At 42.1% G+C, this 18,498-nt stretch overlaps 1 protein-coding gene across 1 annotated transcript in view; it reads left to right on the top strand.

The window, feature by feature from the left end:
- sgms2a (sphingomyelin synthase 2a) overlaps positions 1-18,498 on the top strand; it is a 47,315-nt gene that overhangs the window by 19,027 nt on the left and 9,790 nt on the right. The window contains exons 2-5 of the mRNA XM_060926473.1: positions 1,458-2,013; positions 10,914-11,031; positions 11,708-11,861; positions 14,837-15,003. Of these exons, the coding sequence (XP_060782456.1) occupies positions 1,592-2,013; positions 10,914-11,031; positions 11,708-11,861; positions 14,837-15,003 (861 nt within the window). The 5' untranslated portion in view covers positions 1,458-1,591. The remainder of the gene's footprint in view (positions 1-1,457; positions 2,014-10,913; positions 11,032-11,707; positions 11,862-14,836; positions 15,004-18,498) is intronic.

An 18,498-nucleotide genomic window follows, 5' to 3' on the forward strand; every position in this document is an offset into this window, starting at 1 on the left:
GTAAGGCGGAAGGTAGTTTGTCGACGTCACCTCAAGACGACGCCAACGATTGGTCAAATTTGCGGGAAAGTTGCGGTGATTGGATATAATTGCAACACCGCCCTGAATTCGCGGGGATTGGTTGAATTTGCGTTGAAGTTGCAAATCGCAACATCGCGAAATCCTGGAGAGTCTGGTTTTTTGCTTGGCCCAGACTCTGTCTCCTCACTCACTGTAGCTTTAGGTACTAAAAATCAATCCATTTTGTCTCTGGTAAAGGCTAGCTGAAGTTCGCCAAATGTCCGCAATAGTAACTTATTCTGGTTTATTTTTCCTCACGTTGCGCCCCCCCCTGAAGAACTCTGGCGCCCCCCAGGGGAGGCGCGCCCCACACTTTGAAAAGCCCTGGGTTAATAGTTTAAATTGTATCCTGTAAGAACTTCCTTGTTGTTCAATCAATTTGAATGGTTGTGGTGAGGCAATTAGACATCAGATATCCTGAGATGTTACTCACAGCACATTTGTTTTAGATGAGAAGTAAAATCCATAAAATGAGCTTGCTTTGCAAAAATCTGATCAAACAACCAAATATATGGCAGGATGACAAGGTCTATTCAAGTTTCTTTTTTTTACTTCTCTTTGTCATTCAAAGTCCAAGAAAACACAGTGAATATCTTTTGATTCATGGATGCAGATTAAACCTAGTAATCAGCCACAAAAAAGAAAGTCACTCACAGTCTCTACTGGCAGTCTGGGCTTTGGGTTAAAGCATCCAGGATCTCTGCATCCACAAAGCATTTTAAAACAAAACCACTCACGTGGGACCAGATTTCCATCAGATCTTCTGGTGTGTGTGGTAAAACACAAAAACGTTCTAGAAACTGGAATGATCTGCTTTGTGATTACGGTCCCTAGAAAACAATTATTTAGTAGACTTGGGAGACTGGCTACTAACCACGAATCAGCATGTTGAGAGAGGTTAACTATCTTTATATAGCTCTTTTTTTTGCTATTTGGCCTCCAGAATCCTGGTGACCCCAAAGTAATGATCATTACATTAAATTACGTTATGTTAATGCCGTTAGGCAGACGCTCTAATCCAGAGCGATGTACAACATACCCAGAGCAATTAGGGTTCTGGTGCCTTGCTCAAGGGCACTTCAGCCATTCCTGCTGGTCCAGGGAATTGAACCAGCGACCTTTTGGTCCTAAAGCTGCTTCTCTATCCATTAGGCTTCCTCTGATCACGTTGAAACGAACCAAATGGACAGCAGGGTAACATTCTGGCATTGGATTACATTACACACATCTCCAATAACTGACAGGCATGTCTATATGCTGTCCTGTCAATATGAGAGCCTTGTTTATTTGTGGCTGCAAAAAGCCCGTATTGATTATTAATACCTACTAAAAATAACTAAATGCTTTCTAGAGGCATATGAGATCAAGTTTCCTGCTTATTTTTTCTTTCATTACAGTTGGAGTGCCACACCTGAAACCTCGAACCCTGCAGCCTTTCATTTGCAGCTGTAACGCCGGCGAGTCTCAGAGAAGCAGCTAAGCCTGGTGGATCAGTGTGTGTGTGATTAGTGGGTAGCGTGTGGGGGCTCTTATGGCGTCAGCAGACCACCAGTGTGAGCGACATCCCACAGGTGCCCACCCACACGTCCACCCGCAATGCCCTGTCCACAGTCCTGTGGCAGAGGAAGTGAAGAACAGTGGCCTACGCAAGGGCTTGAGCAGACACCGAGACTATGTGAAGATCGCGGTACCTGATGGCAAGGGCAAGCCTCCACCCATGGAGTGGTGGAAGACGGTGATTGCGTTCGTGTATGCAGCATTTAACCTGGTCCTGACTACGGTGATGATCACAGTGGTGCACGAGAGAGTTCCAGCGAAAGAGAACAGCCCGCCTCTGCCAGATAAGTTCTTCGACTATGTGGACCGTGTGAAGTGGGCTTTCACAGTGACCGAGGTGAACGGGATGCTGCTGGTGGGGATTTGGTCTATACAATGGCTCTTCCATAGATATCGGTAAGGAAAGACACAACACTGGAGTTAACGTTCCTTCTGAGCATGTTCACAAACTCGATGTCTTGTGTGATATGTTAGACAGTGCCAGGGGGAGATAAATCAATATCTACCTTAAAGTCCAAGGGGATATAGTGTAAAACGTTCCTATGATCCCAAATCAAGACTCTAATAAAATACGTTTCAAACACTAGCTAATCTGTGCTAATCTTTGTTGAGCACAACTGTCTGGGTGTGGCCTAATATTCTAATAATGACATTGACTCAACACCCTGTGTCCAAGACCTACTGCCGTGAGCGGCCTGCCAAATCATAGAACTATCATAGTAAGCTATGTTCAGTAGCTCAGAGCTCAGCTTATGTTTGCTAGTTTGCATAGGTGTAAAAACACCATTCAAATGGGTACACAGGTTTACCCCCCAATGGCTTCTATATCCCATGTGGTTTAAGGGCACTGCCTTCCAATGGGCTCCCCAAGAGATAATGAGTTCTTGTCAAATTTGTATAACACCTCTAGATACTTACTTATAACATTCATTCATCTTCAGTAAGTACTTTATCCTGGACATGGATCTGGATCCGGAGCCAATCCCTTGAACACGAGACACAAAGCAGCAGTACATCCTGGATGGGATGCCAGTCCATCACAGGCCACCATACAGACACATTTATGTCTAATATGCGTGTATTGTTTGTTGTTCATGATTGCCTTCATAAATTTGGGCTGTTTCTATTTAAAAATGCAGAATACAGGGTAGTGTCTAGACAAATAGATTAATTTTGCACCAGCAATGTGATTTACTGCTGCATGGAAAGTAACATTGGGAATGCAAATGTATACGACTGACGGGCAGGCATTAAGTTTGTTGAAACCACTTTCCATTAGTTGAAGGCAAAGTAATAAAATCAACAATATACAGTACTGTACAAAAGATTTTTTCAAACAGACTTTGTTATAGATTTCTATTTTATGACTTCTACGTTATCGAGTCAGTACAAAAACATTTTAGAGTCCAAACATCTGTTTTCCAGCACAAAATTAAATGTTACAGAAAAAAAAGTTTGTATCTGAGCAGCATATTACATACAGTAAGAGAACACTTTTCAGATGAATAAAAGAAAGCATAATAAAGGCTACTGGGTTTTGCCGCAAAATTAAAGCTAGACGGCCTTTCAATTTCATAAATCTGTGAAACTTAGTTCCCTCTGAAATTTGGTCATTGTGATATGTTTATTTCTGTAATATCTTACAAAAAAACAGGCCATTCTGTGGCTGGGAAGTTATTTAATTTGAGGGGATTAAAGCTAATAATGTGCATGAAATCGCTCGCTTCGTGCAGTCAAGCAGACAGAAGAAGTCCATGTGCGCATGCGCAGGTTTACCTTCTTCTTCTTTTGGGTTTTATGGCAGCTGGCATCCACAGTGTTGCATTACTGCCATCTACAGGTTTACCTTTGACCATGCACAGTTCCATCATTCTGTCGCTAAACGAACAGCTGATCACACCGAGGTGCTCGCTGACCGCCGATATTTATTAGTTTGGTCCTGCGTTTCCTTTCCTTCACAACATGACGTCTTTTCTCCTTGCTTTCCGTTACTGTAGTCGGTCTTTCACATTTCATTTGCACACTCACGTCCTCCATTTTTCTCTCCTGTTTCAAATTTGTATCCCACAATGCCTTGTGCGAACGGGGAAAGCCCACCATGTGATGCATGACGTAGTATCTTGAATTGGGTCATGGTGAAGCAGGAAAAAATAGCGGAGAATTCAGGGCCACGTGGCCTTAAATTCATTAATTGTTCTATTAAAAAAACAAATAAATTTGGAAGTCTGTGATTCGAATTCAGTAGCTTTCAGTCCACTAAACAAAAATAATTGGGTGTCGGGGGGAAATTCTTTTTATGACCTACACTTGAAAAATCTGAAAGGCAGTACAGCTTTAAGAAGCAAGTGTGCACACTAAAAAGGGAGATGTTCAAGCATAGTACATGTACATACATGAAAAGTCAATTAAAGTCAACATTTTTGTCTTACATGTACAATACATGCACAATACATAAAAAGCAATCACAACTTTAGATTTTTATTTTTATTTTTGGAACTTTTTAATATATAACTGTATGCACAGGCTAATTTCATTGCCCAGGAGTTATCAGTGTAGGAAGTAATTTTCTTTGAATGGTCTCAAGGGGCCCTAATTACATTTCTCTGTCTGCTCTGGTTCTATTAGTGCTAAATCATTTTAGGTCAGATTTCTACCATTGTCGGATGAAACAAACAAAAGCTTCATGATAGACAAGAACATGCAGGCAGTACTCTTGGGAGCCTTAATTTTTCATTTTACCAAGTACAGAATAGTATTTGTCTTGAAATTCAATGGATGATATAATTATAGTCTGTTGCAAGGTTTTTGCCTGTCTCATCACATTATCAGTTATTTTACAGCCCACATGGCCTGCTCACACTGACTTTATAATTTCATTACGGCTGTGTAATATTTACTACGCAGTATGGAGGAAGAACACATTTCACATACAGTGGTGCTTGGAAGTTTGTGAGCCCTTTAGAATTTTCTATATTTCTGCATAAATATGACCTAAAACATCATCAGATTTTCACACAAGTCCTAAAAGTAGATAAAGAGAGCCCAGTTAAACAAATGAGACAAAAATATTATACTTGGTCATTTATTTATTGAGGAAAATGATTCAATATTACCGGTACATATCTGTGAGTGGCAAAAGTATGTGAACCTCTAGGATTAGCAGTCAATTTGAAGGTGAAATTAGAGTCAGGTGTTTTCAATCAATGGGATGACAATCAGGTGTGAGTGGGCACCCTGTTTTATTTAAAGAACAGGGATCTATCAAAGTCTGATCTTCACAACACATGTTTGTGGAAGTGTATCATGGCACAAACAAAGGAGATTTCTGAGAACCTCAGAAAAAGCATTGTTGTTGATGCTCATCAGGCTGGAAAAGGTTACAAAACCATCTCTAAAGAGTTTGGACTCCACCAATCTACAGTCAGATAGACTGTGTACAAATGGAGGAAATTCAAGACCATTGTTACCCTCCCCAGGAGTGGTCGACCAACAAAGATCACTCCAAGAGCAAGGCGTGTAATAGTCGACGAGGTCACAAAGGACCCCAGGTTAACTTCTAAGCAACTGAAGGCTTCTCTCACATTGGCTAATGTTAATGTTCATGAGTCCACCATCAGGAGAACACTGAACAACAATGGTGTGCATGGCAGGGTTGCAAGGAGAAAGCCACTGCTCTCCAAAAAGAACATTTTGCTAAAGATCATGTGGACAAGCCAGAAGGCTATTGGAAAAATGTTTTGTGGACAGATGAGACCAAAATAGAACTTTTTTGTTGAAATGAGAAGCATTATGTTTGGAGAAAGGAAAACACTGCATTCCAGCACAAGAACCTTATCCCATCTGTGAAACATGGTGGTGGTAGTATCATGGTTTGGGCCTGTTTTGCTGCATCTGGGCCAGGACGGCTTGCCATCATTGATGGAACAATGAATTCTGAATTATACCAGCGAATTCTAAAGGAAAATGTCAGGACATCTGTCCATGAACTGAATCTCAAGAGAAGGTGGGTCATGCGGCAAGACAACGACCCTAAGCACACAAGTCGTTCTACCAAAGAATGGTTAAAGAAGAATAAAGTTAATGTTTTGGAATGGCCAAGTCAAAGTCCTGACCTTAATCCAATTGAAATATTGTGGAAGGTCCTGAAGCGAGCAGTTCATGTGAGGAAACCCACCAACATCCCAGAGTTGAAGCTGTTCTGTATGGAGGAATGGGCTAAAATTCCTCCAAGCCAGTGTGCAGGACTGATCAACAGTTACCGGAAACATTTAGTTGCAGTGATTGCTGTACAAGGGGGTCACACCAGATACTGAAAGCAAAGGTTCACATACTTTTGCCACTCACAGATATGTAATACTGGATCATTTTCCTCAATAAATAAATGACCAAGTATAATATTTTTGTCTCATTTGTTTAACTGGGTTCCCTTTATCTACTTTTAGGACTTGTGTGAAAATCTGATGTTGTTTTTGGTCATATTTATGCAGAAATATATAAAATTCTAAAGGGTTCACAAACTTTCAAGCACCACTGTAGACCATGTTAACGCCAGAGCTGGTTCATGTTGAGATGCAACACTAAATGTCAAAAGTTCTACAGCACTTGTTAGATTGCTGTACAACCCCATTTTCAAAAAAAGTTAGGACGCTGTGCAAATTGTAAATAAAAATAGTGTGCGATAACTTGCAAATCATAGAAACCCTATATTTCATTGAAAATAGTACAAAGACTACATATCAAATGTTGAAACTGAGAATTTTTTTTTTAATATATGCTCGTTTTGAATTTGGAACAGGGGCATGTTTACCACTGTGTTGCCTCAGCTCTACTTTTAACAACACTCTGTAAAGGTTTGGGAACTGAGGAGACCAATTGCTCTAGTTTTGGAATGTTGTCCCATTCCTGCCTGATATACAATTTCAGTTGCTCAACAGCTTGGGGTCTCCTTTGTCATATTTTGTGCTTCATTAATGCGTCAGATGTTTTAAATGGGAGACAGGTCTGGACTGCAGGCAGGCCAGTTTAGCACCTGGACTCTTTTACTATTGAGCCATGTAGTTTTAATATGCGCAGAAAGTGGTTTGGCATTGTCTTACTGAATGCATTGATGCATCCTCATACCGTCACAGATGCTGGATTTTGATCTGTGCACTGATAAGCCGGATGGTCCCTCTCCTCTTTAGCCTGGAGGACGTGGTGTCCATGATTTGTAAAAAGAATTTCTACTTTTGATTTGTCAGACCTCAGGACAATTTTCTACTTTGCCTCAGTCTATCATAAAAGAGCTCGGGCTCAGAGAAGGCGGCGGTGTTTCTATCTGGTTTTAACTTGAATTTGTGGATGCAGTAATGAACTGTTTTTACAGTCCATAGTTTTCTGAAGTGTTCCTGAGCCCATACAGTGATTTCCACTACAGACACGTGTCTGCTTTTAATGCAGTGTCTCCTGAGGGCCTGAAGATCACAGGCATCCAGGGTCAGTTTTCAGCCTTGTCTCTTGCATACAGAGATTTCTCCAGATTCTCTGAATCTTTTAATGATATTATGTACCATAGATGATGTGATCCCCAAATTCTTTGCAATTTTACACTGAGGAACGTTATTCTTAAATTATTGCACTGTTTGCCCACGCAGTCTTTCACAGAGCGGTGAACCCCGCCCCATCTTTACTTCTGAGAGACTCTGCCTCTCTGGGATGCTCTTTTTATACCCAATCACCAATCTATTGCCAATAACCAAATTAGTTTTTTTAGCATTCTGTTTTATTTATGTTTTACACAGTGTCCCAACTTTTTTGGAATTGGGATTGTAGATTGCTGACATTATGATTTCCTCCAGTAAATACAAAATGCAGGAGGTAGAACTATAAGCTATAGGACCATCCATAGGCTGCAACATCATAGGAATTCATTAATTCATTAATTCATTCATCTTTAGTATTTTATTCTGGTCCGGGTTGGGTTGGATCTGGAGTCTATCCCTGAAACACAAGGCGAGAAGCATGAATACACCTTTGATGGAATGCCAGTATCAACGTAGCCAATCCACCTGCTAGCATGACTTTTGGAAGGTGGAAGGAAGTCCACAAAGACATGGGGAGAACATATGAAATGCCACACTAGTGATGTATTCAAATATAAATGCATTATTTGTACTGAACAGATAAAGTGTTCAGTATGAAAGCAAATGCAGAGTTGACGATTTTGTTTATTTTTTAGAAATCTTGCTGTATTTGCATATACAGCATCAGTAGTAAGTGCCTGGTCAGGTTTGCGGTGGTTTAAATCAGTGTTTCTCAACCACTGGGCCGCAGCTTAGTGGGCCGCAAATTTTTTTTTCCAAGTTTGAAGCCAAATACTCAATATTTCAGGATGTCGTAGTGTCCCAAATCCGGTAGCTGGTTTGACGTACACTTTAAGTGGAATAAATACATTTGTGGGTAAATTAAGAAGAGCAAGTCTTTATTATTGTCACGTTTCTCCTTTGCATTTAACCCCCTGCGCGTGCGCGCGCACGCAGACACACACAGAGCGTGCGCGAAGTGGGCAGAATAAATAAATACATTTGTGGGTAAATTATATGGATCTGTGATGCCTGCTGGAAGAAAAGAGCAGGGAGGATTGAGAATCGAACAGCTGTGGTTTGTTTACACCCGATTCTAAAACTATTTGAGACCAGAATTCACAAACCAAATCCAAACATTGCATTTATTTCTGGGGAAGGGGGGGTCAGGTTTTTCCAGTGTCTAAAAAGTCACAGTTGTTGGGTTCATCTAAAAAGGTTTATTAAAAAAAAAAAAACCCTCTCTCTGATTTAGGCCACACCCACCCAAGCTCAGGATCAAACTATGGACCCTGGAGCTGTGAGGCAATAATGCAACCTGCTGTACCACCATCATTCAGATCCTTTTATTAAATATTATAACAAAAAAAGCAAAGATGTTTTCACATCCAAAAAAGTCCAACATATAACTACTGCTATACTTATTAACAAAGCTGAGCCAACTACAATATTGACATGGTCAGGAATAGTGAAGTCTTTTAATGTTGTTATTTCATTAACAAATACCTGAAATACAGTGGTGCTTGAAAATTTGTGATCCCTTTTCGAATTTTCTATATTTCTGCATAAATTGGACCTAAAACATCATCAGATTTTCACTCAAGTCCTAAAAGTAGATAAAGAGAACTCAGTTAAATAAATGAGACAAAAATATGATACTTGGTCATTTATTAATTGAGGAAAATGATCCAATATTACATATCTGTGAGTGGCAAAAGTATGTGAACCTTTGCTTTCAGTATCTGGTGTGACCCCCTTGTGCAGCAATAACTGCAACTAAATGTTTTCGTTAACTGTTGATCAGTCCTGCACACCGGCTTGGAGGAATTTTAGCCCATTCCTCCGTACAGAACAGCTTCAACTCTGGGATGTTGGTGGGTTTCCTCACATGAACTGCTCGCTTCAGGTCCTTCCACAACATTTCGATTGGATTAAGGTCAGTACTTTGACTTGGCCATTCCAAAACATTAACTTTATTCTTCTTTAACCATTCTTTGGTAGAACGACTTGTGTGCTTAGGGTCGTTGTCTTGCTGCATGACCCACCTTCTCTTGAGATTCAGTTCATGGACAGATGTCCTGACATTTTCCTTTAGAATTCGCTGGTATAATTCAGAATTCATTGTTCCATCAATGATGGCAAGCCGTCCTGGCCCAGATGCAGCAAAACAGGCCCAAACCATGATACTACCACCACCATGTTTCACAGATGGGATAAGGTTCTTATGCTGGAATGCAATGTTTTCCTTTCTCCAAACATAAGACTTCTCATTTAAACCAAAAAGTTCTATTTTGGTCTCATCTGTCCACAAAACATTTTTCCAATAGCCTTCTGGCTTGTCCACGTGATCTTTAGCAAACTGCAGACGAGCAGCAATGTTCTTTTTTTTTTTTTAAAGATATTTTTTGGGGCTTTTTGCACCTTTATTGGATAGGACAGTGTAGAGACAGGAAATGAGCAGGAGAGAGAGAGACGGGAAGGGATCGGGAAATGACCTCGGGCCGGAATCGAACCCGGGTCGCCCGCATTCATGGTATGGCGCCTTAACCACCTGAGCCATGACGCCCCCGAGCAGCAATGTTCTTTTTGGAGGGCAGTGGCTTTCTCCTTGCAACCCTGCCATGCACAGCATTGTTGTTCAGTGTTCTCCTGATGGTGGACTCATGAACATTAACATTAGCCAATGTGAGAGAGGCCTTCAGTTGCTTAGAAGTTACCTTGGGGTCCTTTGTGACCTCGCCGACTATTACACGCCTTGCTCTTGGAGTGATCTTTGTTGGTCGACCACTCCTGGGGAGGGTAACAATGGTCTCGAATTTCTTCCATTTGTACACAATCTGTCTGACTGTGGATTGGCGGAGTCCAAACTCTTTACAGATGGTTTTGTAACCTTTTCCAGCCTGATGAGCATCAACAATGCTTTTTCTGAGGTCCTCAGAAATCTCCTTTGTTCATGCCATGATACACTTCCACAAACGTGGGTTGTGAAGATCAGACTTTGATAGATCCCTGTTCTTTAAATAAAACAGGGTGCCCACTCACACCTGATCGTCATCCCACTGATTGAAAACACCTGACTCTAATTTCACCTTCAAATTAACTGCTAAACTGCTAAAAGGTTCACATACTTTTGCAAATGACCAAGTATAATATTTTTGTCTCATTTGTTTAACTGGGTTCTCTTTATCTACTTTTAAGACTTGTGTGAAAATCTGATGATGCTTTTGGTCATATTCATGCAGAAATATAGAAAATTCTAAAGGGTTCATAAACTTTCAAGCACCACTATAATCCACCCTGTCAATATGTGTTGTTTTTTTTACACTTCGTGTGATGTTTTATGTGTTTTGTGTTGAGAATGAGTAATTACAAATCCTAGATGACTTGTGTTATCTGCGAGGAACTAATAAAAATTGATAAACCAGTCCAATGCATGCCTGATGGAGAATTAACTACTCTTCCTGCAACACAGTGTTGCAAAGCTGAACACCAATTTGAAATGAAAATGAACTGATTTGTTTTGATGTGCTATAACAGAACAACACTGTATGTTTGGAGCATTATTCCCCCAAAGTAGCTGTGTTATACAGCACTCAGATACATCTCTGTTTCATGGCAGAGATGATCATTTATTGTCCACATCACTTGTTATATTAAATTAAACACCCACTTGTATGATTTCCACCCAAAAGCGTGACAGTTCACATCATCAGATCTGCTGTGCTGTGGTTGTAGGGCCATCCTGGGCAGGAGGTTCTTCTTCCTAATGGGCACTTTGTACCTGTATCGTTGCATCACCATGTACATCACCACGCTCCCCGTACCTGGCATACACATGACCTGTGCCCCAAAGGTAAACACCCAGCATGAAAACTCATCATCACAGGCCTGCACTATGGCTCAAGGCTGGAATATCATAAATAAATCCAACACAATGCTGAAGGAATGCTGTAACATTCCCTGAGTGACTTTTGTATTATAAAACACAAACAGCACTTTTGTCTGTCTGTTCATATCTATCTATCTATCTATCTATCTATCTATCTATCTATCTATCTATCTATCTATCCCAACCCCCCTCTTTTACCCCTCACGTTTCTCTACTTTCGCTCTCCTTTCCCATTTCCCTCTTCCTCCTTCATTCACTTTCACACTTTCTTTCTAATTCTCACTACCATTCTACATTTCCATCTTGCCATCTTCCTCTTCTCTCCCTTCCCTTCTTTCTCTTTTTCTCCCTCCTTATCTTGATCTCTCTGAATGCCTACCTTTCTCTCTGCCTTTTTCCATTTTCTTCACTCTCTCACCACCCGACTGATATATTCCTTTTATTTACTTCTCTCTCTCTCTCTCCATCTTTTATCTTTTTTCTTCCCTTCTCTATTTCTGTATACCTCTTTCTCTCTTTCATGCCACTTTTTCTTTCTTTCTCTTCCTCTCCCTTCCCTTATCTGGGTCACTTCAAATCCCTCTTTCTGTGTTTTCCTACATCCCATCCCCTTCCTTCCTTCTCTCTCTTTCTCTCTCAGCTTTATGAAGACTCGCAGGCAAAGCTACAGCGAGTTCTGCGGCTGATCTCCGGAGCTGGCCTGTCCATCACCGGTTCCCACATCATGTGTGGTGACTTCCTGTACAGCGGCCACACAGTCATGCTCACCCTCACCTACTTGTTTATCAAGGAGTGTGAGTCTCGAAACCATTAACTTTCTCATAAAATCTTTTCTTCCTTTAGGCAATCTCAGCTTAGTTAGGACACACTTAGTGATGTGGTAGCTGTAGTTTCTAGAAACAAGGCAAGGAAATATTTCCAAAAAGAAGGGAGGAGAAAAAAAATCCTCAGCTTGAGGGCTCATTGTCCTCTGGCAGGCTCTCGGAGTTATTTCTGTTGAAGACATGGTACTTGCTAATTCTGTTCCTACATGGCTCCGCACCACCTCTCTTTGGTATGTCTCTGTGGCTTTGTTTATGCCTGACCTTTTCTGAAAGCATTACTAAGCCATTTTAACAACCATTTACAATGTAGAAGGCTCGAGGTGAAAATAAGAGTTGAAAAACTAGGCGTTTGCTTGTAGATACAGTTCACACGTAATGAAAGGAGACACATTATACTCCTTTTCAATTCAGTTATCTTGTTTTATTCCCTGAGATGCATTTGTTAAGATTGCGAGGTTTTTTTAATTTTTTTAAACGCCTTGGTTCTTTTGTTCTCATTCTGTTTAAGAATGCTATCAAAACCCTACAGAATAAAACCAGAGGATTTGGGGGCGTGTCTTTAAATGGTAAATGTTAAATATCTCATCTCATTATCTCTAGCCGCTTTATCCTGTTCTACAGGGTCGCAGGCAAGCTGGAGCCTATCCCAGCTGACTACGGGCGAAAGGCGGGGTACACCCTGGACAAGTCGCCAGGTCATCACAGGGCTGACACATAGACACAGACAACCATTCACACTCACATTCACACCTACGGTCAATTTAGAGTCACCAGTTAACCTAACCTGCATGTCTTTGGACTGTGGGGGAAACCGGAGCACCCGGAGGAAACCCACGCGGACACGGGGAGAACATGCAAACTCCACACAGAAAGGCCCTCGCCGGCCCCGGGGCTCGAACCCGGACCTTCTTGCTGTGAGGCGACAGCGCTAACCACTACACCACCGTGCCACCTATTTAATTTAATATTAATTTAAATAAAAAATGTAATTATAGGTTAGGTTAGGTTAACTGGTGACTCTAAATTGACCGTAGGTGTGAGTGTGAGTGTGAATGGTTGTCTGTGTCTATGTGTCAGCCCTGTGATGACCTGGCGACTTGTCCAGGGTGTACCCCGCCTTTCGCCTGTAGTCAGCTGGGATAGGCTCCAGCTTGCCTGCGACCCTGTAGAAGGATAAAGCGGCCAGAGATAATGAGATGAATGTAGATAGCTTCGTTCTGATTGGCTAATGGAAACTGTAGGTGTGGATGACGGAGATAGATGTTAGCCAATCAGAGCAGTGTTTTTATGTAAAAGGTGTATTTTATAATAATCAGTAATAATAATCAGCTCAGTTTCAGAACATATAAGACACACTGGTTTTGAACTTCTCCTGGGAAGATGAGATTTTATAAGATTCTGTCCATTCTTGGTTAAAAGCTCTGTTATTGCAGTCTACTTTTCTCTTTTTAGAGCACACCATGTGAAATTAGTTTTCTATGATTTTCCAACTCTTCTCTTTTGTGTGTGTGTGTGTGTGTGTCACTCGCTGGCTGAGTTCCAAATTGCACCACGCTTCAGAGATAAGTGCACTACAAAGAGTATGAGTAATGGTTTGTACATCCTACTGTATGTAGTTCACTCTGCTTGACAGGTAGTGATTTGGAATTCGGCCATAAAGATCAAAAAAGCTGTGTTGGGAAAATAAAAATGGTCTGTCAGAATTGAATAATTCTCAATAATTTATTGGGTATAGATCCTTTTTGACGGAGTGTTTCTATTTTAACCAGCGTAGCTTTTCTAGTCTTTACAGCACTGGCTTAGCGGCCCAGGAAACTCACAGACCGGCTCAAAGTGAGGCAGAGAGAGAGAGAGAGAGAGAGAGAGAGTGGTAGATAAACAGTCAGAGGAAAATAATTTCGCTGACTAACAAACTAATAGTGTTATGGTACAGTATTGTGGATCCTACAGTGTACCTCTGTTACCTCAGCTGTTACTGCGAAATGGCCAAAGAAACACATAGCACAATTATTTTTTAAGTATTTACTTTTGCAGGAGGCACAAGGGTGTAGTGCTTAGCACTGTCTCCTCACAGCAAGAAGGTCCTAGGTTCAAGCCCACCGGCCAACGAGGGCCTTTCTGTGCGGAGTTTGCATGTTCTCCCCGTGTTTGTGTGGGTTTCCTCCGGGTGCTCTGGTTTCCTCCACAGTCCAAAGACATGCAGGTTAGGCTAATTGGTAGTTCTAAATTGAGCGTAGGTGTGAATGTGAGTGTGAATGGTTGTCTGTGTCTATGTGTCAGCCCTGTGATGACCTGGCGACTTGTCCAGGGTGTACCCCGCCTCTCGCCCATAGTCAGCTGGGATAGGCTCCAGCTTGCCCGCGACCCTGCACAAGATAAGCGGTTACAGATAATGGATGGATGCATGGTTGCTGGTTTGATTCCCTGGATCAGCAGGAATGGCTGAAGTGCCCTTGAGCAAGGCACCTAACGCTCAACTGCTCCCCAGGCTGCCCACTGCTGTGGGTATGTCAGGGTCCTGTTGTATGTCACCTTGGATAATGGTAGGGTCTTGACCTAACAGGTTTGCCATGAGTATCAAGGATAGGGGACGTGGCATATGTGATGAAGTTTTTTTTCCTGGAATTAGGTGACTAAATTTATTATACTGTTAGTAAATCTCTTTAGAAATATAGGTGCTTTAATTGTACTCTTGCTGGTTGCTAGGGTGATACCATCAAGGGTACATGTTTTGTATCTTTTACCTGGGAATGTGCATGCAGTGTACCTTTTAATTAGATTTAAAGAGTAAAGCTGGTGTATCCTTCCTTTATGATACTACTTTAGTGACAAGGAAAAGTCCAGGTTGCTACCTTCTTTCTATTCTTTAGGTCAGATAGTGAAATGTGACAGGTTTAACCATCAGCACCGATTGGAATAATGTATGTAATCCCCCTTTCCTGCAGACTCCCCACGCTCATTCTGGTGGTATCACCTGCTCTGCTGGCTCCTGGCCGCAGTGGGCGCAGTGTGTATTCTTGTGGCTCACGAGCACTACAGCGTGGACGTGGTGGTGGCGTACTTCGTCACCTCCCGCCTCTTCTACTGGTACCACACCATGGCCAATGTGCAGGTATGTCAAACAAAGGTGATATCAATCCTCACCAACTTCCATACACACACACATTTGAACCTCATCTCATCTCATTATCTCTAGCCGCTTTATCCTGTTCTACAGGGTCGCAGGCAAGCTGGAGCCTATCCCAGCTGACTACGGGCGAAAGGCGGGGTACACCCTGGACAAGTCACCAGGTCATCACAGGGCTGACACATAGACACAGACAACCACTCACACTCACATTCACACCTACGGTCAATTTAGAGTCACCAGTTAACCTAACCTGCATGTCCTTGGACTGTGGGGGAAACCGGAGCACCCGGAGGAAACCCATGCGGACACGGGGAGAACATGCAAACTCCACACAGAAAGGCCCTCGCCGGCCACGGGGCTCGAACCCGGACCTTCTTGCTGTGAGGCGACAGTGCTAACCACTACACCACCGTGCCGCCCGGATTTGAACCTAATTGTTGATATTTGTTTGTTCTAATAGAGCTCAAGCGGGGCGGCACGGTGGTGTAGTGGGTAGCGCTGTCGCCTCACAGCAAGAAGGTCCTGGGTTCGAGCCCCGGGGCCGGCGAGGGCCTTTCTGTGCGGAGTTTGCATGTTCTCCCCGTGTCCGCGTGGGTTTCCTCTGGGTGCTCCGGTTTCCCCCACAGTCCAAAGACATGCAGGTTAGGTTAACTGGTGACTCTAAATTGACCGTAGGTGTGAATGTGAGTGTGAATGGTTGTCTGTGTCTATGTGTCAGCCCTGTGATGACCTGGCAACTTGTCCAGGGTGTACCCCGCCTTTCGCCCGTAGTCAGCTGGGATAGGCTCCAGCTTGCCTGCGACCCTGTAGAAGGATAAAGCGGCTAGAGATAATGAGATGAGATGAGAGCTCAAGCGCTTTTTAAGGACATGACACACTATGAGTTAGGATCCAAATGGAAACACAAACACACTTCCGTACATGAGACTTATTCTGTGTGGTTTCCAAGCGAAGAAAGAGTGATGAATTACAAGACATTAAAATGGCACTGAGCTCCTACTCAAAGTGTTTACATGACTTTGAGAACTCTCATCCATTAGACAGTACAGTACAGAAATACAGCTCTCTGATGGCTTCTAAGTGCTCTGTCAGTACGGGATGCCAATACAAATCTGTTTGAGCTGGACAGAAAAGAAACAATACCAAAAACAGAAACAATTGTCATTGTGATTATGTTACAGGCTCTAAGAGAATAGTTGGATATGAGACGTGACGTAAGAGAATAGTTGGATATGAGATGTGACCTACTATGCACTATATAAACAGTACTACACATCATGGAGTTGTGTACATATTAGTATGCAGTAGCTGAGTGAAAACATAACAGAAATGTCAGATGCATAATGTCTCATGTCATTGACACAAAACGACCATAATATCAGTGAGATACTTTCTGCTTACCATGGTTGTAAAGAGTGATTATTATTAGTTCATCCAGCTGACAGGCAATGAGCTTACGGCATTATGTGTTGTTCGTCATCCACATTTCACAAAAATCGCTTCTTCTCTCTCAATTCTTCACCGATTTTTATTTGTTTTGGCAGGAAGGTAGGTCTGCCTGGGAGGCATATAGCTTCTAACCAAATTTGCATAATTGCAATTAATAATGAAGATATGGAGTAATTAAGCCCTAACGAGCAGTTTCCACACAAATCGCTTGTTCTCTCTCAATTCTTCACCGATTTTGATTCTTTTTAGCATGAAGGTCGGGGTACCTAGGGTGCATATAACTTCTACCCAGATTTGCTTAATTACAATTATTAATGAAGTTATGGACTAATCAAGCCTGAATGAGCAGTTCAACAAAAATCAGTCAATTCCTCACCGTTTTGGATTCTTTCTGGTAAATAGGTCAGTATTCCTAGAGTGTATATAGAGGATGTGCAGTCATGTGACCCGTCCGTGTTTACTCCGCCATACTGGACGGCTTCAGGATTGTTTACCTTGCGCGAGCGTAATGGATCCAGGAAGTAATCCCCAAGAAAATTCGGAAAATACCCCAGCTACATCGCGCGATAACTTGTCTAAGTTTGTTCAGCATCTTGAAGGTGACGTGAGGCAGCGTTACGTGGAAAAGTGTTCCAGGTTGGGGATTGCAGATCCGTACAACTTGCCGCAATCCTTGTTCAGGGAAATTCGGAGCTGCGGTGCCGGCGATTTGCCCGATCTGGCCTACCACGACATTTACAATTTTCTTGTTAATCGTGAATCGTGTTACACTGGCAAAGCCCTCAAAGCTTACAAGAGCCTGGAAGCTTATAAATATTTTGTTGCGGGATGGGTATCCCAACTATACCTCTGGAAGGTTCCGAAGAAGGAAGTCTACTTGATAACCTCACAGGTAAGTGACATTAAGACGTTTATCATAAAGAGACTATGCAGGACGTTTTATCGTAAGAATGTTCGAAATCTAAACTCAGTTCCAGATAATGACAGGGTTGTAAATATGTATGTTTTTGTCTGAAAAAAATATCACAAATCACCGACTATGCAGTTATCATTCAATCTGAAAATCAACTTAACAGATATACTAGGAGTATTGAATTAGAAGATTACACCCACCTGATATGAAGTGTTCTCTACAAATTCGGCTGGTAGAACTGGGGTACCAGTTTTCTCTTCGCACAGCGGACACCCATTTTGCGTGTCTCTCCTCGTCTGCGGGGAATCTATAAAATGACAGGCCCTCCTTTTGGCCCTGTCTATTGGTACAACCAAATGCTGAACAAGATATAGCCATTCTCGAAAGATCTACTCCCACACACTTGATAATTAGAACGGGTTCGTCTAAGTTCTATGCGCGGCCATGCCGTCCAAGATGGCAGATAAACAAATATCACGTGACCTCATGACGTCACGTGCATAGCTTGCAACATGTATTGCGCAAGGTGGCCCACTTTAGATCATTCCTTCTGGACTAGACGGGGCTGGAGTGAGCTATGTCATCAATGACGGTCTCCTTTGATTTACTGTCGACTTCTTGTCAACTAGAACCAGTTTGGCCGTTCTCTCTGACCGCTCTCAGACAACTCACACATCATTACACCATCGATTTTAAATGATAACTTAAATAGTTTTTAAACTTGCTTTATTTTTTAACTAACGTGTTATTCAATTATGTTTTTGGTTTTAGTAACCTTATATTGTGACTCGTATTGGCAACTAATTGCAATTAAATATTATACTTATCGGCCTATTCGGTTTTTAGCCGTGTTGAATTTAGTTCGTTTGGTCCACGGCAGGCGTCGCTTATCCGCGCGATCTTCACGAGACTTGTGCGAGACTGAAACGTGAAGAAGAGTCAGCCAGGTGTCAGTGCTGCCATTTTGAAAACTGTTTTCCAAATGAAATATTGCACAAAAACGAGTTGAAATTATGATTACTGCCTACTTTTTTCAAACTTTCCTGATTGCTATCAAAACAAACAAAACTTCCGGCTTGATTCCATCAGCATTCGAAAGAGGGCGCGCGCGTCTT

Source organism: Neoarius graeffei, chromosome 7 (assembly GCF_027579695.1).
Source record: "Neoarius graeffei isolate fNeoGra1 chromosome 7, fNeoGra1.pri, whole genome shotgun sequence".
NCBI classification, from domain to species: domain Eukaryota; kingdom Metazoa; phylum Chordata; class Actinopteri; order Siluriformes; family Ariidae; genus Neoarius; species Neoarius graeffei.